At 39.2% G+C, this 26,509-nt stretch overlaps 1 protein-coding gene across 1 annotated transcript; it reads right to left on the reverse strand.

The window, feature by feature from the left end:
* Positions 1 to 1,754: 1,754 nt before the first annotated feature.
* TSLP (thymic stromal lymphopoietin) lies at positions 1,755 to 8,474 on the reverse strand. Its single transcript, XM_010358678.2, has 5 exons — positions 7,043 to 8,474; positions 6,491 to 6,627; positions 5,638 to 5,682; positions 4,920 to 5,054; positions 1,755 to 2,603 (listed from the first exon to the last, which is right to left on the reverse strand). The coding sequence occupies exons 2-5, from the start codon at positions 6,497 to 6,499 to the stop codon at positions 2,475 to 2,477; spliced, it is 318 nt and encodes a 105-aa protein (XP_010356980.1). The 5' UTR covers positions 6,500 to 6,627; positions 7,043 to 8,474; the 3' UTR covers positions 1,755 to 2,474.
* Positions 8,475 to 26,509: the final 18,035 nt, after the last annotated feature.

Below are 26,509 nucleotides of genomic sequence, written 5' to 3' on the forward strand. Positions count from 1 at the left end.
AGCAACAAGAAAGCAGAACTTTATGGATACAAAGAAATAAAGAATTATATCAGCAGTAGACTTTCTTGTATTTTTTTTTTTTTTTTTTGAGACGGAGTCTTGCTCTGTCGCCCAGGCTGGAGTGCAGTGGCCCAATCTCAGCGCACTGCAAGCTCCGGCTCCCGGGTTCACACCATTCTCCTGCCTTAGCCTCCCGAGTAGCTGGGACTACAGGCACCCGCCACCATGCCTAGCTAATTTTTTGTATTTTTAGTAGAGACGGGGTTTCACCCTGTTAGCCAGGATGGTCTCGATCTCCTGACCTTGCAATCTGCCCACCTTGGCCTCCCAAAGTGCTGGGATTACAGGCATAAGCCACCACGACTGGCCAGCAGTAGACTTTCATACAGCAGTCTTAGCCTCTGAATGAAGGAGACAAAAGTGAGAATATAGATTATATAAATAGCATAACTAACCATGTCGTCTCAATATGAATATATCCAACTTTATATGCTTAAATCAGAATTTGCAACTTCCTTTTATTGACCATGAAACATTGACATAACTGACTGTATACTATACTAGTCCACCAAGAAAGCCTGAGTACATTTAAAAAACAGAGATATATGATCCACATTGTTACAACATTTGGGAAAGTTCTTACTAAATTAATATGATGCATCCTCTTGCCCATTCCTTTTAATTGACAATGTAATTTAAATGACTAATTTTATATTAAGACATCTATGGAATACATAGAATAAAATATATAAATTATACAGTTTTTTAAAGATAAAGCAGAAGATTCAAAGAAACTGCACTTAATGGGATGACTTTGAGTTGTCTCCTTTCTCCCTAATCCTCAATTCTTTTAGGGGAATTGGGCCCAAAATTTTGTGAAAAATTGTGCGTATTTATTTTCATAGTTCAGTAAAATCTAGTCAGTGAATCCCTACTAAAATGGAGTTAGTAGACTTAAAGAAATTTCTCTTATAATGGCATTTAAGGGCTTGGGTCGGGTCTTCAGAGGAAGATTTTTAGAAAGCAGGCATGTCTTGATTTTCCTCAGTACAAAAGAAATTGCCTATTCAGCTACATCCTGAGCTTCTCTGGAAAAAGGCTGAGTCTTACTTTTCTATCCCCAGTGTTTGGCTGAAGGCTTGTTCCACAGTGAGTGCCCTTTAAATGCTTACTGGACATATAATGTAAGCTTCCTCTTACCTGTTGGTAGGTAAGATGGATTTGAGGACATTGAACTTCCCCACTTCTGTCATGGTTTAGCCCCAACTAACCCTCAGGGGAGTAGTAGAGGAGCATGTCTACTCCTGGGAAAAATCAGTGCATTACCACGTGCTCTATTTTGGTCTAGGTTCTATGGCCAGGGTTGCCCTTCCCACTGGTGTTTGGAGGATTCTGAGTGGAAGGTGAGTGAGAGGGTGCCGATGGCTCTAGCTTGCAGTGGGAATTCAAGAATAGATTTGACATCCCCTGTTCACTTTTGCCTACTTTGTTTCTTCCAGGTGTGAGGAAAGTTCAAGAGGGGAAACAAGAAAAGACTAGTGACATAATTTAAGAAAAGGATGACTGCAATGCGTCCTGAAGCTGCCTATCTCCAAATATTCTCTCCTATAGGCAGGGCCAACAGGTATGAAGGGGAGCAGTCATTGGACTCTAAGGATAAGTACAGGTAAAATCCTGAAGAAAAATAATGTCCTTTAGAAAAGTATGTGTGCAAATTGTCTACTAACTAGATTTGAAAGATGATTCGTAAGAAACAAATTTGAGAATTATTTTATTAAGAAATATATAGTGTCAATTACAAAGGAACATATACATTTTCAAAAGCATTCACAAAATAAATTAAAGTACATTCTCTCTATATATATTTATAGTAGCTGTGGCAAAGGTACTTCTCAGGATCTACTTATTATATGCCACTCTTGTCTGTTAGATAATATTTAAAACTTGGCTTAGAATACTTTCACAATATTTTGCTTGAAAATTATTTCAAATTGCTTCACTATATTTACAGCTATTTGTGAAACCCCATTTGCTTTCACTTTCTTCTCTTGTAAATTTTTAGTTTAACACAAGAAGTGTCATTACATGTAGAAGGAATGTCTGCCTTTTAAACGTAAGTTTAGGTGCTATCATTTAGTTCAATATTTTTCCTTTTTCAAGGAAAAGAGTTCTCCTGCTACACTTTTGGATTTTCCTCTTGAGTAATGCTTATGCAATTATGGCTGAGAATTACTGCCATGAAGCCACTTATCAATGTTATGGAAGCTTCCCTCAACATTTGAGGAGTAATACTTCCCCTGCATTATAAATTTATATTAAACAATAAAAACTTAGAAAAATAAGTTAAGAAACTCTTCTGTAATTAAAAGATAACTATTTGTGATCTTCTGTGTCACAGTTAGAGTTAATGTTTCATCTACTTAATAAAGATGATTTATTTTGGTGCTTTGAAATATGACCATAATAAAGATGATTTACTGTTTTTTCAGTAAAGTTCGAATGAAGCGACGCCACAATCCTAGTAATTGTGACACTTGTTCCAGACATTTATTGGTTGTGACTTTCCTTTTTCTCCTCTTCTTCATTGCCTGAGTAGCATTTATCTGTAGAATATGAGAATCAATAGTCAAAATTACTTTTCACTATCTTTAGTAACTGTTGAGTGCAGGTTTTATTGCCTTCTCTATGCAAATCCATCTTTCAGTGTATTTCCAAAGCACCTGCTTACTATGTGCTAGTATGTGCCTTCTGCAGGGGAATGAATTCCTGTTTCTCTACCCACCTACTTTTGCTTCAAGGCCAACCACCACCTCCTTCAAAAAGCCTCCACTATTTACTCAGACCTTGGTTTTGGAAAGTCTTCCAGTGCTTAAGAGTATGTGTCATTTAACTTGGCTCTCACTTAACATGCTTTTCTTTATATTGCATCATAGGTATTCCCCATAGCACTGAGTCTTAATCATAGGAAACACTGAATATTTGTTGAGTGATTAAGTAAATGAATAAATTGCTGATTTCAAGATCTCCCCGACAAGATCTCAAGTTCCTCATGGGTAAGAGCTATCTTATACCTCCTTATAGATGTAATTCAGTAAACCTAATCTCTTTTTTGAACCCAAAATGCATGCTCCTGCTCCCCATCCTTCCCCCTCCCCTGCCTCACTGTCTAGATGTGCCACAGACATCTGAAGGCTTATTTTAAAGAGGATTCCAGCATATAACTTTATCTGAATTAACTTTGAGTAGTACACTGGGTCTCCTAGACATATCATTTGCAGATTAATAAAGTCACAGGGTTATTAAGCACAAATCTTACAAAAATCTACAAAATCATAACTATCATTAGTCTTAGACTCTCCATTTGGGCTTGAGAGATGACTGAAATAAATTTCTCCAGACTCTCCCTTTCTCACATGCTGTCCAAGAACTTTATCTAGTTTTTTGTTTGTGCTCCTTATTTGAATGAATTTTATTGTGGCCATCTGTAGATTTGCCAGTCACTCCTTCATAAGAAGGCATGAAGCCAAATAGATTTCTCATATGGCTGTCTGGTATTGAGTTTCTAATTCAAGCTCAACCCAGATCAGCCCTATGGCTTCAATCCTCAGTTTCTAAAAAGTGACAGTCTTGGCCGGGCATGGTGGTTCACGCCTGTAATCCCAGCACTTTGGGAGGCCAAGGTGGGCAGATCACAAGGTCAGGAATTCAAGACCAGCCTGGCCAACATGGTGAAACCCTGTCTCTACTAAAACTACATAAATTAGCCAGGCGTGGTGGGAGGTGCCTGTAGTTCCAGCTACTGGGGAGGCTGAGGCAGGAGAATCACTTGAACCCAGGAGGCGGAGGTTGCAGTGAGCTGAGATTGTGCCACTGCATTCCAGCCTAGGTGACAGAGCAAGACTGTCAAAAAAAAAAAAAAAAAAAAAAAAAAAAAAAAAAAAAAGCAGTCTTGTCCATCTACCTAGATTGCAGACATATAAAGTCTACTAGATTAATAAGGAGCAATCATACATATCTGCACTTGTCACTCTCTGTTTCTTAAACTTGTCATCCTGAAGATAAATTCTCTACTTGCTGACTGAAATGCATAGTGAATGCCTGTTGTGTGCCAGGCACTGTTCCAACTGCATTTACATGTATTGACTAATTTAATCCTCATAAACAACCTATATAAGACTAACTGATATGATACTTACTTTACCCATGAAGCTACAGTATACAGAGGCTAAGTAATTTAACTAAGTCTTCACAGAAGTTATAGGGCCAGGATTCAAAGTCAGGCAGGTTGTCTCCAGAGTTCCTACGCCTAACTTTCCACTACACTATGTCCATATTTAATGCTACACAAGCATTCAAATGCAGATAACTACCTGTGCAAAAATATGTAAAGAGACAGCAACAGCATCCATACAAGCAATTAAGCAAACATAGGATAGAGATTTTATGTATAATGTAACATTTTAGTAAATAAGCACGCAATAATTAAGTGATTAGAACAAGCGGTGTTGCTCAGACTTTGGACTGGACAAGAATCTCTTAAGGAGCCCCATAACTTGAGATTTTGATGTTGAAAGTCTGGGTTGAGTCCCTGGGAATTGGCATTTTTAATAGCCATACTCTTATGCTCCAACAATCAAACATTCTGATATAGGAGGCTCACTCAACATACCTTGAAACATTGCCGTAAGGTTTAGAACCATAATTCAGCCCAAACAGTATCAGAACCCTAGAAATAGGTGAGTTTGAGTCCGGGTATCAACGTGGGTCTAATTGACATCCTACTACTTTTACCCGGCTCGTTTGCTCTTCGAAAGATAAAACCTAAATAAAAATCAGAGAACGACTTCTGCACAAAAGCCCCAGTTTAATTTGAGGTTAGTCCCAAGGTACAAAGCAAGCGTCTGAGGCTTCCGGCTTACCTGAGTTTCCGAATAGCCTGGGCACCAGAGAGCGAGGGTAGCCTTAGTTTTCATGGCGAACATTTCCTTGGCTAGCGACGCGCAGCCGGGGGTGGGATTGAAGGTTAGGCTCTGGATTTCAGTAAGGCAGTGTGGCTGCTCATAGGCGGCAAAGTTTACGAGAAAAGGAGAAAACACCAGAAAGAAAAAAAGAAGAGAGAGAGAGTTGGTGAGAACTGAGTGAAAGGCGAGCGGAGGAAGGTCGGGGAGGAGCGGGTGCATAAGTCGAGAGTAAGAGCGAAGAGGTCACGGTTGAGTAGAGCAAGGAAGAACCAACCGCGGGGGAGCAGGGGCGTGGCGAGGGTGGCGGAGGGCACTGGTGGCGAAAAGACTGTCACTTGCGCTCCGCCCAAGTCTCCAGGGGGCGGAGGCTGCCAAAAACCCGAGCCCAAGTGCGGAGCGCCGGACCCCCGCAGGTGGTGCCCCGACAAAGTTCCCTCATCCCAGTTCCCAATTTGCCTTTCCTCCGGATAGAGACTTCCTTTCCCTAAATTGGGACAGAAGTGTTGTCCCAAGCTGGGCGCAGCCCCGAGCTGGCAGCCTAGATGTCCCCTATCCCCGGCGGCTGCGTCCCGGAGCCCAGGCACCTCCCGGGGTTCTGCACATCGCAGGATACTCCCTCTCCAAAATGCCTGGCGTCTCCCTGGAGAAAGCCAGCAGCACTGACCTCTCTACTCACCCGATTGCTACAGGAGACAGTGTTGTTGAAGTCGGTACTTTTGGTCTGGAAGAAAGAAAAATACGACAAGGAGGGTAAAGACTTTTAAGTCCACAGGAAAATCATCCTTCCACCCTTTGCTCCCAGGCTTTAAAGGTGCTCTGAAAACAGTTTCCACTCAAGTACCTGTTTCCTATGTCATTGACAAGGCAGTGAAATAGTCTTTAGTAGTGCTGGCTAGTGCTCAAAACCACACCAAAAGGTTCAGGTCTCAGAGGGAGACCTCCTGCTCCTTTCCCTCAAGCCACGACTGCACATAGTACTATGCTGGTGAGTAATAATGCCATTCTTTGGATGTCCACATCTGTACTGTGGCTATTCATGAATGCAAACTCTATCTAGAAATTAGGTTAATCAGGAAAATGATTACTACTGTATGTTAAAAAATTCCAAGTACACCATATTCTGTAATAAGTAGCATCCTGAAACATCTAAAACACTGGAGAGACCTGGAGCACAACATCAATCCTTAAAGTTTAGCTCATGAGAATTATCTCCCTTTTACTCCTCTTTCTTAAGCTCTTTTCCCCTGGTAGTCTTTTTATAGCATAGTCAGAGCAGCACTTTAGCAGAGGATAGACATCCTTGATGCATGCTCCTATAAATACCTGCTCCTCATCAGCATCTGCACACTTAGAATGTGCCAGTTTCTAGATAATCATTTTAGATGCCACTTGTAAGAATTCTTGACAAAATGTGGGACCATGATTTTTTCCAAATTATTTTTCTTTCCTACAAAGTTAAATTGTAGAGTGTGTGTATGCCTACTCTTCTGATGAAAATACATTCGTTTTAAAAAAGTTTCTTCACTTACCTCACTCATATATGTAATCAGGTCTTTAGAAATAGTACTGAGATAGTCTGCTTCAATCTTCTCAAAGTCACAATTAGTGAAGTCATAAGTTAGCACCAGCCCTACAAGTTGAAAGATGAAGAATTTCCTGAAAGAAACTGACAGAACACATGGTAAGGCAAAAGGGAATATACGTGGAAACCCAATTCCACCCCAGTTTCACACTAAACTCTTCCCACCAAGGCTGAATTGCCTCTAGATCTGTAAGGCCTGCCTTAGGGGTCAGTGCTCAAGCACCAGGTTTTCCTCTCATTTCCAGTCCCCAGGAAGCCCTTATTCACCCATGCTGTTGTCTTAAGTTGGAGTCTCCCTGATGCTCCAGAGCATTCTGGCTGCAGATATATAACACCTAAACGCCTACGGGCTCTTTCCTCCTAGGCCAATGATTTTCTACCATGTCATTTTCTTCCTTTATAGAATTCTGAATTGATGATGTGAAAGGAAAAAAAAAAAAAGGAGTAGCTAAATCTATGGAATTTTAACATTAGTAAAGTCATCAGGAATTTCCCTCACCTTCCTCCTTTTTACTTTGCCTTAAACTCTTTATATGTGTTAATGTCCTTTAAGAAATGGATAACAGTGTCTTTCTCCCACAGGGTGTTTCAGTGACCAATCCTTTCTATTATTTGGGAGAAACACCTTCTGAAACCAGCAGCCACTGTAAGGATTTGGAGTCCTTGCATACTGTCCCGTGCATCCTGAACATCTTTGAGAATTTCGTGTGGCCACTTTCAACTAATGCTTTCCCTTCTCCTTGGCTAGTAAGAAACTGTGCTTACTTATGGGATGCTTTGGAGGGTGAGTGCAGTCTCAGTCTTCAACAGCACTTCATGTGAAAGCATTAAATGTGCAACTATGACCAGAACCTTAGGGGCAGGAACGATAAGAGGTTGAAATAAATGGGGAAAGATCTGATGTGCCTTGTTCTCAAAAATCCTACTTTTCAAATTCTCATATCAATTTCAGGAAAAGCGCCTACTCTTGGTGACTAGGGGCACCTTAGGGGCTGAAGGGTCCTCTAGCACTTTCTAGTAGGTGTCAACAACTTTTAAAACCACAAATTCCAGTGCCCAGCCACCTTCACAGTCCCACTCTTAAAGCCAGCATTAAATCTGAGGAGACCGCACTGCTGGGTGCGCAGCGGTGAGCGCACGGAGAGGATGCTGTCCTGAGTTCAGCTTTCCCAGAGGCGGCGCACGCTTTCGTGAGCTCTGCCTCCCAGAGGCTTAGCCCCGTGCAATGTAGACTGGAAAACGTCTGTCACCTGGGGCCTGAGCGCGGGCACAGGTTTTAGAGACAGGAGAAGCAACGAGATGGTGGGCTTGGATTTGTACTAGCAAACTACTGTTGATCCAGAAAAGAGTGCTTAAAAGCGCAGTCAGGGAGAGCGCCCTAGAGGATGTCTGTCTAGCAGTCTTCCGAGTTCCAGCAGCACCAATGGAGCGTTGAAGGGAGGGAAAGGCTGACACCGATCACGTTGCTGAGACGAACCCCTTGCTCCGCCCTAGCTTGGCTCATGCTGCCCTGGGCCCTCTCTACACCCAGGTCCCCTCTCTCTCTCCTTCCCTTCCGCTTCCCCGTTCATCCTCCACCCCCCCCCCCCCCCCGCCCTCCCGCCCTCGCGTGTCAGAGCCTGCATCGCTCTGGTACTTGGGAAGTTCCTAGGAGTCATCGCTGGGAGCAAGGAGGTTGGACGCCGTGTGTGAGTCCCAGCAAATGTCACAGGCCATACGGTGCCCGGGAAAAACAGCAGGGAATGTCGAGGGATTCCGGAAAAGCGTAAGGGACAAACTGAAGCCAGATTTGAACTCTTTTTCATAGAAGGCACTGGAGAGGGTCAGAAAACCTCTGATTCACCGCTGACTTCAAAAGTGGCCCTTTTCTGGAATTCTTCATGTGTTGTACTCAAGTCACCACAGCATTCATTGAAAAAGAAGTCCATTCTTCCCCCATCACCACCTCCTCAGGGTATTGTGGGATGATGTCAAAATCTGATTCATCTGTTGTGACATCAGAGATGATTCTGGTTGGCAGCTGGACATTGCATAGGCAGACAGGAGCTAAACCCAGATTTCTTCACTGGGCTGGATAGCTCCAGGAGACAAAGGAAAGGGCATGGTGGCTGCTTCTGTCACCCTCACCTCACATGCCTTCCCCTCTAGTGGCTTGCTGTAGGGCCAGAGAATGTGAGTGCCCACTAGAACCTTCAGCTTCATTTATTGATTGCTGATTGGGGCAAGAACAGCAGAAAGCAGCCTGCACTGAGGTTTGACTTGCATTCTTCTGGAGGTATAACCAGGCTGCCTCCCTTCTTTTGTTTTCTCCTTTAAAAACCCCTTGTGTCTATGATCTATGTAGAGTCTGTTGAGATGAGGTAGGCAGACTGTCTCCTCCTAAGGCATCCTAGGTGTCTCTTTATCTGTTAAAACATTGCTAAACACGTGTTCCTGTTGCCTGCAATTTCCTTGTCTGTAATTATGTGACCTCTTAGATCATCTGGATTATATACTTTTCTGCTTAAAAAGTTATGGCAAAACAACCTACTTAACATTGTTTTGAGATTTACAATTATCCTTCCTGCATTGGCTCCAGGCTGTCGTTCCAGCCTTATTTCCTTGATTCTCCTAGGCTTCCAGCAAATGGTATCTGAAGGTAATATGCTCTAAACATGCTCTGGGCTTTCTTCTTCCCAATCTGAGATGTTAGATTTTCGTGTCTTTCCATGTTCATCTTATTTGATGTCTCCAAAAGTGGCCTCCTACCCGGATGCGACCTCATTATCCTGTAAGCCATATCTATTTTTGACTTCTTTCTATGACTTCTATTGATTACTTAACATTTCAATAATGCTTTTCAACCTTATCTCTCTATTAGATTGTGAGTTCTTTAAAAGTAGGTAATGTTTTATAGCAGTTCATTTGTTCACTATTTACCTTTCCAGTAGCATTTGAAGTGATTTGCAATAAATACATTGGTGCCAAAAGGTAAAAAAACAGTCAAGGTGAGACAAGAGAATGAAACAAAGGAATAGGGTGGTTAGAATCAGGTGCAGGGGAGACTATAGAAAAACATTACTAAAAACTGGAGAATTACAATAATGGATCTCAAAAGTGAATTCTGAGCTTCCAAACAGCCACTACAAGGGGTAGACTATGACAAGATCTACCACATACAAATTCATCATGAAAGGCAATTTTTCTTTTTCTTTTTCTTTTTTTTTTTTTTTTTTTGAGATGGAGTCTCGCTCTGTTGCCCGGGCTGGAGTGCAGTGGCCGGATCTCAGCTCACTGCAAGCTCCGCCTCCCGGGTTTACGCCATTCTCCTGCCTCAGCCTCCCAATAGCTGGCACTACAGGCGCCCGCCACCTCGCCCGGCTAGTTTTTTTTTTTGTATTTTTTAGTAGAGACGGGGTTTCACCGTGTTAGTCAGGATGGTCTCGATCTCCTGACCTCGTGATCCGCCCGTCTTGGCCTCCCAAAGTGCTGGGATTACAGGCTTGAGCCACCGCGCCCGGCATAAGGCAATTTTTCTTAAGCTAATGGTCATCATCATAACCACAATAGGGCTATCTTCTGTACTACATGTAATAGACATTCAATGAATTCTCAATATGCTTAAGCATATTAACCTTCTATGAAGATCATTGTCAGGAAGCAAATTCTTTTCCATTGAAAGAACCTCTCTATAAAGACTTCTTTTTCTAGTTCTTTGCTGCTGTCTTCCTGGAATCTACTTCTGTCTCACCTGGGGCAACAATTCAGACCACGGCCTTCTGTGAAAATTCAGGGTGAGCTGAAAATCTTCCTGTTTTCCTTCTCTTTTCATTTGTCCAAATGCTGAAGGAGTGAACAGTATCTACATAACCAGTTTGGGAAATCCTAGGTTAGGTGAAGAATGGTGTGTCTTCCATATGGAAATAGAAGTGAGATCATTTGTAACACTCTGCGATTACTCAGGAAGCTTAGGCAATACTCTCACCCATGTGATGGACCAGAAAATGATCCATGACATAGCTCTCTTTTCTCCTACCCTCACTTAAAAGATAAATCATTCATTAATTTTCTTAATACTTTTATTTCTTGTTTTAGTAATGCTTCCCACTCTTTCTTTTATTCCCTTAGTCTTTCCCTCTTTCTTTTTAAATTTCTGTCTTTCCTCCTCTTCCTTGAACTGTCCTGAATATTTAAAGTAGCCTAGAACTCATGCAAAACTCAGTTTGGGTTTGAAAAATAGCTGCCAAAAGAAGACTGCTATTTTTTTACCTTATTCAATAATATACTTATGGGATTTTAAAAAATGGAAGGGATATCAGAGAGGTTATTGATGAGATAGGGGAGATCTCTCTCTTTGGAGTAAGAAAAGTCAATGACACCAACTTTAGCTTGATAATTTAGAAAGGGTAATAATGGACTTTCCCTAGCAGAAGGGTGTTCTTTGGTCTTGAAAGTAAAGTGTGTTGCTCTGGATCCTCCAGGATGCAAGTCATAAAATCATTCTACCTCTTGGTTTTCATATGCTCATGTAAAAGAGAGTGTCACACTTTCAGAGGTGGACATTGTTTCCTTTTTCATATTCTACCTTAATTGTTTATAGCCAAGGATGGTAGTTATGTAAGGAGAAGTGGCTAGTGTTCACCCCTGAAAGTCATATTTATTTTGCCTATTTCCTTTGCATTTTATATTTATGCTCATGTAGATTGGCTGTCGGTCTGAACCACTGATTTGGTTCACCAGACTCCATACTTCCTCTAAGATCTCTTGGGAACATTTGTGAACCAGAAAGTGGAGTGAAGGAGTTTCCTATGATAAATGTGAAAAACAACTTTTTTATTTCATTTTATTCCCAGGCTGATGATACCTTCATAATCAGCCCATGGCTGTGAAATGTTGCCAGATCTTTTTGAAATGGAGAGTGAAGGACACTAAATATATTCATGTAAACCTCGTGTTTACATTCATTGCTCTGTGAAGAAACAGTCTTACTCCCAGCCAGTTGGGGATAAAAGAAGTTCTTGCTTACTTTACTGTTTTTCTACAACATAATAGGACATGAATAGGGAGAAAGTTGTTCAAGAAGAATGTAGTAGTCGAGCTTTCTTAGAATGCTTCAAAAAAAGTTTTGGAAGAAGTCAAAGCCAAAGGATAGATTCAGTTTTGGATACTTTGCAAGGATATTTACTATGCTGAATATCTTCTATTTTCCCGTTTAGGTATATTCTCTGTCCTTCCCTATGTGGCTTTATACCTTGGAAGTAGACCCATAAAGACTGCATCCACAGGCTCCCCTGACCTCCAGCTTCTGATTGGGTTCACCTAATGTGAGATATTGGCAAGAGATCAGAAAGTAGTAAGACAGTGAAGTTTGGATTTTAATTCACCCACTCTCTAGCTGTTGGTTCACTGTAGATTGGATGCTTTCCTTTATAGAGGGCCATAGCTCCTGTTTGTTAATCTTTTCATCTTGCTGCCTTCTCATAACTGTTCCCTCCCTTTGTCCTTGTAGGGGTAGGGGTGATAACAGCTCCTTATTTTTGCTAGTCTGGGATACACCACTTTGCAAAAGTTATGGTTTGGCTGTGCTAGACCCAGTTTATACCCATTGTCCTGGAATAATTTATTAATAAAACTTCCTTTCACCCTCAAAAGTGGCACCATTCCTAAAACAGCAACTCAAAGTACTGCGAAAAAGAGTGGCACAGTTTCAACAATAAATTATATCATTAGCTTGATTTTCCAGCTTATGTCCTTTGCAAAGAGTCCCCTTAGTAAACTTTCCCACAATTACCCAGTTTGAGCATGCTCCTTGTTTCCTGTGGGCCCCTGACTGATGCAGTCATTCCCAGGAGTCAGTAGGATGTTGTCACATGCAGCCATCAGGTAACATTCTTTTCCTAATCTTCTGTGTCCGCCTTGTGGCATCATACCAGTTCTATAACTCTTGCACAGGAAACAGTGGCTCTTAATGTTTCATTAAATTCTGTTAGAAAAAAAGTTTCTAGCTGTGAAAGATGAGTTATAAGAAATTCTGCAATTTTCCTCTGTTTCCTCTTTTCCTAGTAATATTGCCAACCAGGATTTGCAAGAAATCTATGCACTTACTGGACTCTATTGTGTAATTTGTTTCATAGTTTAGCCACATTGTTTATGTATAAAAGGGTCTTTTAAAAAGTGACCATTATGTGAGTTAGGGGGTAGCCCTCAGCTTATTTCTCATCTGGTGTGTTTGAGGCCCTCCAAGTGTCTCCTCTATTGAGTCCCACTATTCTCAGTAATAATCTCTGCATTAAGCAATCACCCCTAACTGTATTTCCTCTCTTAAACAGAGTAAGTCCCTAATAATCATTTTGTGTGTCTCATTGAGGTCTAATTTCTTCCCATACAGCCATTCTGGGCTTCTGAGAAAAGGCTACCTGACAATTCCAGACACATGTGGGGGTGGAGGGAGGAAGAAACAGAAAAGGAGACTAGAAAGTTCGGAAGAGGATAAATGGATAGCAAAGAATTGGGATTTATGAGTTTGGCCTGAGGACTGTCTTCATGTGGGTATATCACCTAGAAAAGATTTTGAGAGATTACAGCAGGGGGTTAACAAACTGCACCCTGTAGGCTAAATTCTATTTATTTTGTTTGTTTGTTTTTCTGAGACAGATCTCACTCTGTTGCCCATGCTGGAGTGCAGTGGCACAATCTCAGCTCACTGCAGCCTCTGCCTCCCAGGTTCAAGCGTTTCTCATGCCTTAACCTCCTGAGAAGCTGGGATTACAGGCGCACGCCACCACACCTGGCTAATTTTTGTAATTTTAGTAGAGACGGGGTTTCACCATGTTGGCAGCTGGTCTCGAATTCCTGGCCTCAAGTGATCAGCCCGCCTCAGCCTCCCAAAGTGCTGGGATTACAGGCGTTAGCCACTGCACCCAGCCTATGTAGGCTAAATTCTACTTATCTATCTGATTTTGTAAATAATGTTTTATTGAAATACATCCAAACCCACCCTCCCTTTTTTTACAGTATTGTCTTTGGCTGCTTTTGTGCTGCAAGGACAGAGTTAAGCAGTTGTGACAGAAACAATCTGGCATGCAAAGCCTAAAATATTTATTATTTCATCTTTCACAGAAAAAGTTTACAGATCTCTGCTCTAGAAAATCATACCACTCAGTCTTATGACAGGTTTGGTTTTGACTCTCTGTAGTGTTTACAATCCTTTTACCAAGAAAGTTTATCAACAGTATGTAAGGGTCCCATGGTATGGCCCCAAACCTGCAATTTCTCCAGTATAGTCATTCAGTCAAATATAATTCCGTCTCCCCTTTCGTTCTGACTTATAGCTCTTATTCCTCAACATTTGTAGTATGAACTCATAACTCATATCGAGTACCTCCTAACAATGTTAATTATACTCCTAAGTTCCCAAGTCTTTCCTCATGTGCTCCTAACAGTTCTAAAGGTTCAAATCCCTTTTAAAGAACCGTCATTCCAAAAATGCATTTGAAAAGAAGACAAGCATTTAATAACAAACATATTTAATAAATATTTCATACTTTGCTATTTTATAAAACCAGGAAAGAAACTCAATGACTTCTTACCTCAGAGAGTGTAGGCCACTCTCACTGGTTGGAAAGAAGAGATTTATAAAACTGTAGTGTGGGTGTTATTCCTATTAAAAGGATGTGCTAATTTATAGCTCCATTGTTGTTTAATTCAATGAAGAATGCCTGCTTTCCCCCAAACCCCCAAACTTCCCTGATACAATGAATTGCATTACTTTTTCCATGTATACTTGTATTTTTGTAGTTAGAGCTTTTTTGTTGGTTATTCTTCTTGAAAGGATTTCTTATAGAGAACAGTCATTTTGTAATGATCTTGATAATTTCCAATCTATGCATTTGAATTCTTTTTTTTTTTTTTTTTTTGTCTTTCAGGTTTATATTTCTTTTTTTTTTTTTTTTTTTTTTTTTTTTTTTTTTTTTTTTTATTATACTCTAAGTTCTAGGGTACATGTGCATAACGTGCAGGTTTGTTGCATATGTATACTTATGCCATGCTGGTGTGCTGCACCCATCAACTCGCCAGCACCCATCAATTCATCATTTATATCATGTATAACTCCCCAATGCAATCCCTCCCTCCTCCCCCCTCCCCCCTCCCCATGATAGACCCCAGTGTGTGACATTCCCCTTCCCGAGTCCAAGTGATCTCATTGTTCAGTTCCCACCTATGAGTGAGAACATGCGGTGTTTGGTTTTCTCTTCTTGTGATAGTTTGCTAAGAATGATGGTTTCCAGCTGCATCCATGTCCCTACAAAGGACGCAAACTCATCCTTTTTTATGGCTGCATAGTATTCCATGGTGTATATGTGCCACATTTTCTTAATCCAGTCTGTCACAGATGGACATTTGGGTTGATTCCAAGTCTTTGCTATTGTGAATAGTGCCGCAATAAACATACGTGTACATGTGTCTTTGTAGTAGACTAATTTATAATCCTTTGGGTATATACCCAGTAGTGGGGTGGCTGGGTCATATGGTACATCTAGTTCTAGATCCTTGAGGAATTGCCATACTGTTTTCCATAATGGTTGAACTAGTTTACAATCCCACCAACAGTGTAAAAGTGTTCCTATTTCTCCACATCCTCTCCAACACCTGTTGTTTCCTGACTTCTTAATGATTGCCATTCTAACTGGTGTGAGATGGTATCTCATTGTGGTTTTGATTTGCATTTCTCTGATGGCCAGTGATGATGAGCATTTTTTCATGTGTCTGTTGGCTGTATGAATATCTTCTTTTGAGAAATGTCTGTTCATATCCTTTCCCCACTTTTTGATGGGGTTGTTTGTTTTTTTCTCGTATATTTGTTTGAGTTCTTTGTAGATTCTGGATATTAGCCCTTTGTCAGATGAGTAGGTTGCAAAAATTTTCTCCCATTCTGTAGGTTGCCTGTTCACTCTGATGGTAGTTTCTTTTGCTGTGCAAAAGCTCTTAAGTTTAATTAGATCCCATTTGTCAATTTGGCTTTTGCTGCCGTTGCTTTTGGTGTTTTAGACATGAAGTCCTTGCCCATGCCTATGTCCTGAATGGTACTACCTAGATTTTCTTCTAGGGTTTTTATGGTATTAGGTCTAACATTTAAGTCTCTAATCCATCTTGAATTAATCTTCGTATAAGGGGTAAGGAAAGGATCCAGTTTCAGCTTTCTACTTATGGCTAGCCAATTTTCCCAGCACCATTTATTAAATAGGGAATCCTTTCCCCATTTCTTGTTTCTCTCAAGTTTGTCAAAGATCAGATGGCTGTAGATGTGCGGTATTATTTCTGAGGACTCTGTTCTGTTCCATTGGTCTATATCTCTGTTTTGGTACCAGTACCATGCTGTTTTGGTTACTGTAGCCTTGTAGTATAGTTTGAAGTCAGGTAGCGTGACGCCTCCAGCTTTGTCCTTTTGACTTAGGATTGTCTTGGCAATGCGGGCTCTTTTTTGGTTCCATATGAACTTTAAAGCCGTTTTTTTTCCAATTCTGTGAAGAAACTCATTGGTAGCTTGATGGGGATGGCATTGAATCTATAAATAACCTTGGGGAGTATAGCCATTTTCACGATATTGATTCTTCCTATCCATGAGCATGGTATGTTCTTCCATTTGTTTGTGTCCTCTTTGATTTCACTGAGCAGTGGTTTGTAGTTCTCCTTGAAGAGGTCCTTTACATCCCTTGTAAGCTGGATTCCTAGGTATTTTATTCTCTTTGAAGCAATTGTGAATGGAAGTTCATTCCTGATTTGGCTCTCTGCTTGTCTGTTACTGGTGTATAAGAATGCTTGTGATTTTTGCACATTAATTTTGTATCCTGAGACTTTGCTGAAGTTGCTTATCAGCTTAAGGAGATTTTGGGCTGAGACGATGGGGTTTTCTAAATATACAATCATGTCATCTGCAAACAGGGACAATTTGACTTCTTCTTTTCCTAACTGGATACCCTTGATTTCTTTCTCTTGCCTGATTGCCCTAGCCAGAACTTCCAACACTATGTTGAATAGGAGTGGTGAGAGAGGGCATCCCTGTCTTGTGCCAGTTTTCAAAGGGAATTTTTCCAGTTTTTGCCCATTCAGTATGATATTAGCTGTGGGTTTGTCATAAATAGCTCTTATTATTTTGAGGTACGTTCCATCAATACCGAATTTATTGAGCGTTTTTAGCATGAAGGGCTGTTGAATTTTGTCAAAAGCCTTTTCTGCATCTATTGAGATGATCATGTGGTTCTTGTCTTTGGTTCTGTTTATATGCTGGATTACGTTTATTGATTTGCGAATGTTGAACCAGCCTTGCATCCCAGGGATGAAGCCCACTTGATCATGGTGGATAAGCTTTTGATGTGCTGCTGAATCCGGTTTGCCAGTATTTTATTGAGGATTTTTGCATCAATGTTCATCAGGGATATTGGTCTAAAATTCTCTTTTTTTGTTGTGTCTCTGCCAGGCTTTGGTATCAGGATGATGTTGGTCTCATAAAATGAGTTAGGGAGGATTCCCTCTTTTTCTATTGATTGGAATAGTTTCAGAAGGAATGGTACCAGCTCCTCCTTGTACCTCTGGTAGAATTCAGCTGTGAATCCATCTGGTCCTGGACTTTTTTTGGTGGGTAGGCTATTAATTGTTACCTCAATTTCAGAGCCTGCTATTGGTCTATTCAGGGATTCAACTTCTTCCTGGTTTAGCCTTGGGAGAGTGTAAGTGTCCAGGAAATTATCCATTTCTTCTAGATTTTCTAGTTGATTTGCTTAGAGGCGTTTATAGTATTCTCTGATGGTAGTTTGTATTTCTGTGGGGTCAGTGGTGATATCCCCTTTATCATTTTTTATTGCATCGATTTGATTCCTCTCTCTTTTTTTCTTTATTAGCCTTGCTAGCGGTCTGTCAATTTTGTTGATCTTTTCAAAAAACCAACTCCTGGATTCATTGATTTTTTGGAGGGTTTTTTGTGTCTCTATCTCCTTCAGTTCGGCTCTGATCTTAGTTATTTCTTGCCTTCTGCTAGCTTTTGAATGTGATTGCTCTTGCCTCTCTAGTTCTTTTAATTGTGATGTTAGAGTGTCAATTTTAGATCTTTCCTGTTTTCTCTTGTGGGCATTTAGTGCTATAAATTTCCCTCTACACACTGCTTTAAATGTGTCCCAGAGATTCTGGTATGTTGTATCTTTGTTCTCATTGGTTTCAAAGAACATCTTTATTTCCGCTTTCATTTCGTTATGTACCCAGTAGTCATTCAGGAGCAGGTTGTTCAGTTTCCATGTAGTTGAGCGGTTTTGATTGAGTTTCTTAGTCCTGAGTTCTAGTTTGATTGCACTGTGGTCTGAGAGACAGTTTGTTATAATTTCTGTTCTTTTACATTTGCTGAGGAGTACTTTACTTCCAATTATGTGGTCAATTTTGGAATAAGTGCGATGTGGTGCTGAGAAGAATGTATATTCTGTTGATTTGGGGTGGAGAGTTCTATAGATGTCTATTAGGTCCGCTTGGTGCAGAGATGAGTTCAATTCCTGGATATCCTTGTTAACTTTCTGTCTCGTTGATCTGTCTAATGTTGACAGCGGAGTGTTGAAGTCTCCCATTATTATTGTTTGGGAGTCTAAGTCTCTTTGTAAGTCTCTAAGGACTTGCTTTATGAATCTGGGTGCTCCTTTATTGGGTGCATATATATTTAGGAGAGTTAGCTCTTCCTGTTGAATTGATCCCTTTACCATTATGTAATGGCCTTCTTTGTCTCTTTTGATCTTTGATGGTTTAAAGTCTGTTTTATCAGAGACTAGGATTGCAACCCCTGCTTTTTTTTGTTCTCCATTTGCTTGGTAGATCTTCCTCCATCCCTTTATTTTGAGCCTATGTATGTCTCTGCATGTGAGATGGGTCTCCTGAATACAGCAGACTGATGGGTCTTGACTCTTTATCCAGTTTGCCAGTCTGTGTCTTTAATTGGAGCATTTAGTCCATTAACATTTAAGGTTAATATTGTTATGTGTGAACTTGATCCTGCCATTATGATATTAACTGGTTATTTTGCTCGTTAGTTGATGCAGTTTCTTCCTAGCCTCGATGGTCTTTACATTTTGGCATGTTTTTGCGATGGCTGGTACCGGTTGTTCCTTTCCATGTTTAGGGCTTCCTTCAGGGTCTCTTGTAAGGCAGGCCTGGTGGTGACAAAATCTCTAAGCATTTGCTTATCTGTAAAGGATTTTATTTCTCCTTCACTTATGAAACTTAGTTTGGCTGGATATGAAATTCTGGGTTTAAAATTCTTTTCTTGAAGAACGTTGAATATTGGCCCCCACTCTCTTCTGGCTTGTAGAGTTTCTGCCGAGAGATCTGCTGTTAGTCTGATGGGCTTCCCTTTGTGGGTGACCCGACCTTTCTCTCTGGCTGCCCTTAAGATTTTTTCCTTCATTTCAACTTTGGTGAATCTGGCAATTATGTGTCTTGGAGTTGCTCTTCTGGAGGAGTATCTTTGTGGCGTTCTCTGTATTTCCTGAATTTGAATGTTGGCCTGCCCTACTAGGTTGGGGAAGTTCTCCTGGATGATATCCTGAAGAGTGTTTTCCAACTTGGTTCCATTTTCCCCCTCACTTTCAGGCACCCCAATCAGACGTAGATTTGGTCTTTTTACATAATCCCATACTTCTTGCAGGCTTTGCTCATTTCTTTTTCTTCTTTTTTCTTTTGGTTTCTCTTCTCGCTTCATTTCATTCATTTGATCTTCAATCGCTGATACTCTTTCTTCCAGTTGATCGAGTCGGTTACTGAAGCTTGTGCATTTGTCACGTATTTCTCGTGTCATGGTTTTCATCTCTGTCATTTCGTTTATGATCTTCTCTGCATTAATGAGTCTAGCTGTCAATTCTTCCACTCTTTTTTCAAGATTTTTAGTTTCTATGCATTTGAATTCTTATTATGATGTTTATATCTGCATTTGTATCTGCGTTTAGGACCTAGCACATTGCCTACACTCATTGTATCTTAATGTAAGTCAATTATATTTAATATGTATTGAAATAAATTAGTTGCAGTGAAATAAATCTGAAGATTCAGATAATGTCCTATAATATTTTGTTTTATAAATAAATGATTTTGAAAGAGCCATGAGAATTAATAATTAAAACAATGTAATAGGTCAGTGAGTAGTCAATTAGTACAAAGATCAGGAGATGAGGGCATTTCATCCTGACTGTGACCCAGGGCAATGTGCTTACACAGTCTGATTTCTTTTCATTCCTCATTGGAATGATTTAAAGAGGAGTTAGAATAAACAAAAGCCTTTGAGCATTTGGGGAAAGAACCAATTGTACATTTTATGAGTTAAAATGCAAAAGACCGAGCATAGTGTTTTGCTTTTTATCTTCAGATCGACAGAACTGCCTACCAGTAGATGTCTCAGTGGAAGTGTGCAGGATCGTGTACACCTGAGAAACAGTGTCCCTGAGCAATTATGTAATGAGCATCCTTGGGCATTTGTATTTTCCTTTGCAAAGGGTTTGGAATGACAATCTTCATGAGCCATTATTTTTCCATTGCAGAGTGAGGCTAGGTGACTTATGCTGCTCAGGCTGCTATAGCAAAATACTATAAATGGGGTGTCTTAAACAACAGATATTTATTTCTTACAGTTCTGAATGCTAGAAGTCCAAGATCAAGGCAGACTCCACTTAGTCCTGGTGAAGGTTCTCTTCCTGGCTTGCAGATGGCCTTAGTTTTTCTTTATCCTAACATAATGGAGAGAGAGATCATCTCTCTCGTGTCTCTTCTTAATCTCATCATGAAGGCTTCAAACTCTTAGGACCTAATTATTTCCCAAAGGCCCCACCTCCAAATACCATCACATGAGAGATTAGGGCTTCAACATTTGAATTTTGGTGGAACACAAACATTCAGTCCATAACATTCATATCTATCTGACATGATGAGCGAAATAATTGCCTTAACTGAACCCTAGGGTCCAGACCCTGGAGACCAGGAAATTGGTCTCCATCATAGATAGAAAATACTACATATTTATTGATGGCTGATTAAAACATGAACTAGATAACATCATTATGTATGGTTAAATTATCCTTACTTTTTAGGCAATGGAAACTATTTTAAACATCCACATCCCCTTTAATAAACTCCAACAGTTTTAACATTTTGCCATATTTGCTTCACTTTTTTTTTTTTCTGAGACAGAGTCTCACTCTCTTACCCAGGCTAGAGTGCAGTGGTGCAATCATAGCTCACTGCAACCTCAAACTCCTGGGTTCAAGGGATCTTCTTGCCCTAACCTTCTGAGTAGCTAGGATTACAGGCACACTACCATGGCAAGCTAATTTTTTAAAGAATATTTTGTAGAGACAGAGTCTCACTATATTGCCCAGGCTGCTCTAGAGCTCCTGACTTTAAGTGGTCCTCCCACTTTGACCCTCCAAAGTGTTGGGATTACAGGTGTGAACAATTATGGCCAGACTGCTTTGCATTTTTAAATAAATATACTATTATAGATGCAGTGGTCTATGGATTAGCTAATCATATTAAGTCAATGCTTAATTTTCTAATTTTGGTCATTGAATCATGGTTATGATTTAGAGATAAAGTATGTTTTTTTGTTTGTGTGGATAGAGACAGAGAGAGAGGAGAGAGGGAGGAAAGAAAGAAAAGGAAGAGAGAGAGATGAAAAATATATTAAAACATAGGTAAGGGATGTATGAAAGTTCTTTGTTCTTGTCTTTCAACTATTTTTTCAAGTTTGAAATTATATGAAAATGACAACCCTACAAAAGAATTACAGAACAGTTGAAGGCTCTGTGTATCACTGCCTAATTCTATTATTACTATTCCTTTCCAAAGTTAATGACTACCCTGAATTTGGTGTTTATCACTACCACGTATGTCTCTGTAATTTTATTTTTACAAATATGTGCTTGAAAACAATATGGCTAAAAAAGTTTATATAAATGCTATCCTTTACTCTTCCAGAGATATATACATATATGTACATATACATATGTATACATGCATATACATACATAGGTTTACATATCCAGCAAATTTTACACATATCTATTTAAATACTATTTTCACAAAAATGGTAACATTGTTATTCACTATTCTGAGTTCTTTTCTTCTTCAAATAGTATCTTAGCTACTGCTCCATATTATTTTATAAAGAGCTTCTTAAGAATTTTTATTGATTTATAGTTTCATTTGTTTAAAATATATCAAAATTTAACTTTCTTGTTTTTATAAAATTATTTTCAATCTTTGCTATTCTAAATGATGCTTCAGTGAATAACCTTGTTCAGTCATCATTTAGTACATTTTATCCAAGTGTGAATTATCTGTAAGATAAATTCTTACAAGTAAAATTTCTAGGTTAAAAGGTATGTTCATTTTTAACTTGGATAGATATTATCTATCTATTTATCATCTGACTATATAATATATATTTATAGAAGTACCAGTAAAATGGTCTCATATCATGAAAATGTCAGTTCCCTGTCAACATAAGTTGTTATCAAACTTAGTGGTTTTGCCAAACTGATGAGTAAAACTTATGTGTCAGTGTTGTTGTAATTTGTCTTTATTTTATTATGAGTCAAGTTGACTTTTTCTTGGCAGTTACTTTGGAGTTTATAGTAAATATCTTTAGTTTATATATGCATAAGGACAACTTGTATTTCTTTTTATGTGAACTGTCTACTTAAATGCTTTGCTGGATGTTCTAAAGCAAGTTTGTTCAACCTGCAGCCTCCAGGCTGCATGCAGCCCAAGATGGCTTTGAATGCGGCCCAATACAAATTAATAAAATTTCTCAAAATATTGTGAGTTTTTTTTGCAATTTTTGTTTTATCTCATCAGTTATCATTAGTGTTAGTGTATTTTATATGTGGCCCAAGACAATTTTTCTTCTTCCAGTGTGGCCCAGGGAAGCCAAAAGATTGGATACCCCTGTTCTAAAGGGTTGTTGATAATTTCCTTATTAACTTGAAGGAGATCTTTTTAAATTAGGAAAATTACCCTTTGTGAGCGCAAATATTACCTATATATTTGTGATTTGTTTTTGACTTTGCTTATAGTGGTTTCTGCTATGAAGATTTTTTTTAAATCTAATTAAATTCTTAAGTATTTTTCTCATGGATTCTTTTGTGTCATAGTTGGAAAGGCCTTACCTATTTTGTATTTACAACAAGGAAACAATTTTTGTTCACAGTAGTGAACATTATTTTAATTTTTTACATTTAAATCTTTGATCTCCCATTAACAATGGGATAAAATATAAGATATTTATCTTTTTTAAAACAAATTTTTATTTGAATATTTTTCTTGAATAATTTATTTTCCCCCATTGATTTCAACAGGTGCCTTATAATCTTCATAATCTGTATTAACATTTCTTCCTGATAATTTTATTTATTCTGAAATCTAGTTTGTCTAATACTAATAAACACATATCTGCTTTTGATTAATGATAGCATGGTATATCTTTATCCACACATCTTTAACCTATTTACGTCTTATATTTAAAATTAGTGTTTTTGTAGGGCTTTCTAAAAATTTTATTTTATTATTAATATTATTATTTTGTGAGGCAGTCTTACTCTGCCGCCCAGGCTAGAGTGCAGTGGTGCAATCAGTCTTGGCTCACTGCAGCCTCCACTTCCCAGGTTCAAGCAATTCTCCCTGCCTCAGCATCCTGAGTAGCTGGGATTACAGGCACCTGCTACCACGCCCAGCTAATTTTTGTATTTTTTAGTAGAGGCAGGATTTTGCAATGTTGGCCAGGCTGGTCTTGAACTCCTGACCTCAGGTGATCCGCCCACCTTGGCCTCCCAAAGTGCTGGGATTACAGGTGTGAGCTACCATGCCTTTCTGTGGAGCTTTTTAAAAATACAATCTGAAAGCCTTTTACTTTTAATTGAAATATTCAGACCATTTATATTTAATATGATTGTTGATAAATTGGGTTTAAATCTATCATCTTGCTATTAGGCTTTTCCCCCATCTTTTCTTTCGTTTTTTTCTCTTCCTGGCAGAGACACAACAAAAAAAGAGGATTTTAGACCAATATCCGTGATGAACATCGATGCAAAAATCCTCAATAAAATACTGGCAAATCGGATTCAGCAGCACATCAAAAAGCTTATCCACCATGATCAAGTGGGCTTCATCCCTGGGATGCAAGGCTGGTTCAACATTCGCAATTCAATAAACGTAATCCAGCATATAAACAGAACCAAAGACAAGAACCACATGATTATCTCAATAGATGCAGAAAAGGCCTTTGACAAAATTCAACAGCCCTTCATGCTAAAAACGCTCAATAAATTCGGTATTGATGGAATGTACCTCAAAATAATAAGAGCTATTTATGACAAACCCACAGCTAATATCATACTGAATGGGCAAAAACTGGAAAAATTCCCTTTGAAAACTGGCACAAGACAGGGATGCCCTCTCTCACCACTCCTATTCAACATAGTGTTGGAAGTTCTGGCTAGGGCAATCAGGCAAAAGAAAGAAATCAAGGGTATTCAGTTAGGAAAAGAAGAAGTCAAATTGTCCCTGTTTGCAGATGACATGATTGTATATTTAGAAAACCCCATCGTCTCAGCCCAAAATCTCCTTAAGCTGATAAGAAACTTCAGCAAAGTCTCAGGATACAAAATTAATGTGCAAAAATCACAAGCATTCTTATACACCAGTAACAGTCAAACAGAGAGCCAAATCATGAATGAACTTCCATTCACAACTGCTTCAAAGAGAATAAAATACCTAGGAATCCAGCTTACAAGGGATGTAAAGGACCTCTTCAAGGAGAACTACAAACCACTGCTCAGTGAAATCAAAGAGGACACGAACAAATGGAAGAACATACCATGCTCATGGATAGGAAGAATCAATATCGTGAAAATGGCCATACTGCCCAAGGTTATTTATAGATTCAATGCCATCCCCATCAAGCTACCAATGAGTTTCTTCACAGAATTGGAAAAAACGGCTTTAAAGTTCATATGGAACCAAAAAAGAGCCCGCATTGCCAAGACAATCCTAAGTCAAAAGGACAAAGCTGGAGGCGTCATGCTACCTGACTTCAATCTATACTACAAGGCTACAGTAACCAAAACAGCATGGTACTGGTACCAAAACAGAGATATAGAGCAATGGAACAGAACAGAGTCCTCAGAAATAATACCACACATCTACAGCCATCTGATCTTGGACAAATCTGAGAGAAACAAGAAATGGGGAAAGGATTCCCTATTTAATAAATGGTGCTGGGAAAATTGGCTAGCCGTAAGTAGAAAGCTGAAACTGGATCGTTTCCTTACTCCTTATACGAAGATTAATTCAAGTTGGATTAGAGACTTAAATGTTAGACCTAATACCATAAAAACCCTAGAAGAAAACCTAGGTAATACCATTCAGGACATGGGCATGGGCAAGGACTTCATGTCTAAAACACCAAAAGCAACGGCAGCAAAAGCAAAAATTGACAAATGGGATCTAATTAAACTAAGGAGCTTCTGCACAGCAAAAGAAACTACCATCAGAGTGAACAGGCAACCTACAGAACGGGAGAAAATTTTTGCAATCTACTCATCTGACAAAGGGCTAATATCCAGAATCTACAAAGAACTCAAACAAATATACAAGAAAAAAACAAACAACCCCATCAAAAAGTGGGCAAAGGATATGAACAGACATTTCTCAAAAGAAGACATTCATACAGCCAACAGACACATTAAAAAATGCTCATCATCACTCGCCATCAGAGAAATGCAAATCAAAACCACAATGAGATACCATCTCACACCAGTTAGAATGGCAATCATTAAAAAGTCAGGAAACAACAGGTGTTGGAGAGGATGTGGAGAAATAGGAACACTTTTACACTGTTGGTGGGATTGTAAACTAGTTCAACCATTATGGAAAACAGCATGGCGATTCCTCAAGGATCTAGAACTAGTTGTACCATATGACCCAGCCATCCCACTACTGGGTACATACCCAAAGGATTATAAATCATGCTGCTATAAAGACACATGCACACGTATGTTTATTGCAGCACTATTCACAATAGCAAAGACTTGGAATCAACCCAAATGTCCATCTGTGACAGACTAGATTAAGAAAATGTGGCACATATACACCATGGAATACTATGCAGCCATAAAAAAGGATGAGTTTGCGTCCTTTGTAGGGACATGGATGCAGCTGGAAACCATCATTCTTAGCAAACTATCACAAGAAGAGAAAACCAAACACCGCATGTTCTCACTCATAGGTGGGAACTGAACAATGAGATCACTTGGACTCGGGAAGGGGAACATCAGACACTGGGGCCTATCATGGGTAGGGGGGAGGGGGGAGGGATTGCACTGGGAGTTATACCTGATATAAATGATGAATTGATGGGTGCTGACGAGTTGATGGGTGCAGCACACCAACATGGCACAAGTATACATATGTAACAAACCTGCACGTTATGCACATGTACCCTAGAACTTAAAGTATAATAAAAAAAAAAAATTAAAAAAAGAAAAAAAATAAAAAAGAAAAATAAAAAAAAATTAATTCAGTATTTTTAAAAATTCCACTTAATTCCTTTATTTGCTTATTATAGGTCTGTTGTTGTGTGGCTGCTTTAGAGTTAATAGTAAGCACATATCTTTATATTGTCACAGTCCACCTTCAGGTAATATACCGCTTTATTTGTAGCTTAAATACATTACAAACAAGTACATCTCTTTCTTCTTTCTTGGCCTCTGTGTAATTGCTGTCATATATTCTATTTCTACATCTTTTATAAACCCCACCATACATTATTATTTTGTTTGAACAGTCAATTATCTTCTAAAGAGATTTTTTTAAATTAGAAAAGTTTACCTTGTATATTTACCCCTGTAGTTACTAATTTTATGCCCTGAATTCCTTTGTGTAAATCTATATTTTTATCTGGTAATCA

This window comes from Rhinopithecus roxellana, chromosome 3 (genome assembly GCF_007565055.1).
Source record: "Rhinopithecus roxellana isolate Shanxi Qingling chromosome 3, ASM756505v1, whole genome shotgun sequence".
Classification (NCBI taxonomy): Eukaryota; Metazoa; Chordata; class Mammalia; order Primates; family Cercopithecidae; genus Rhinopithecus; species Rhinopithecus roxellana.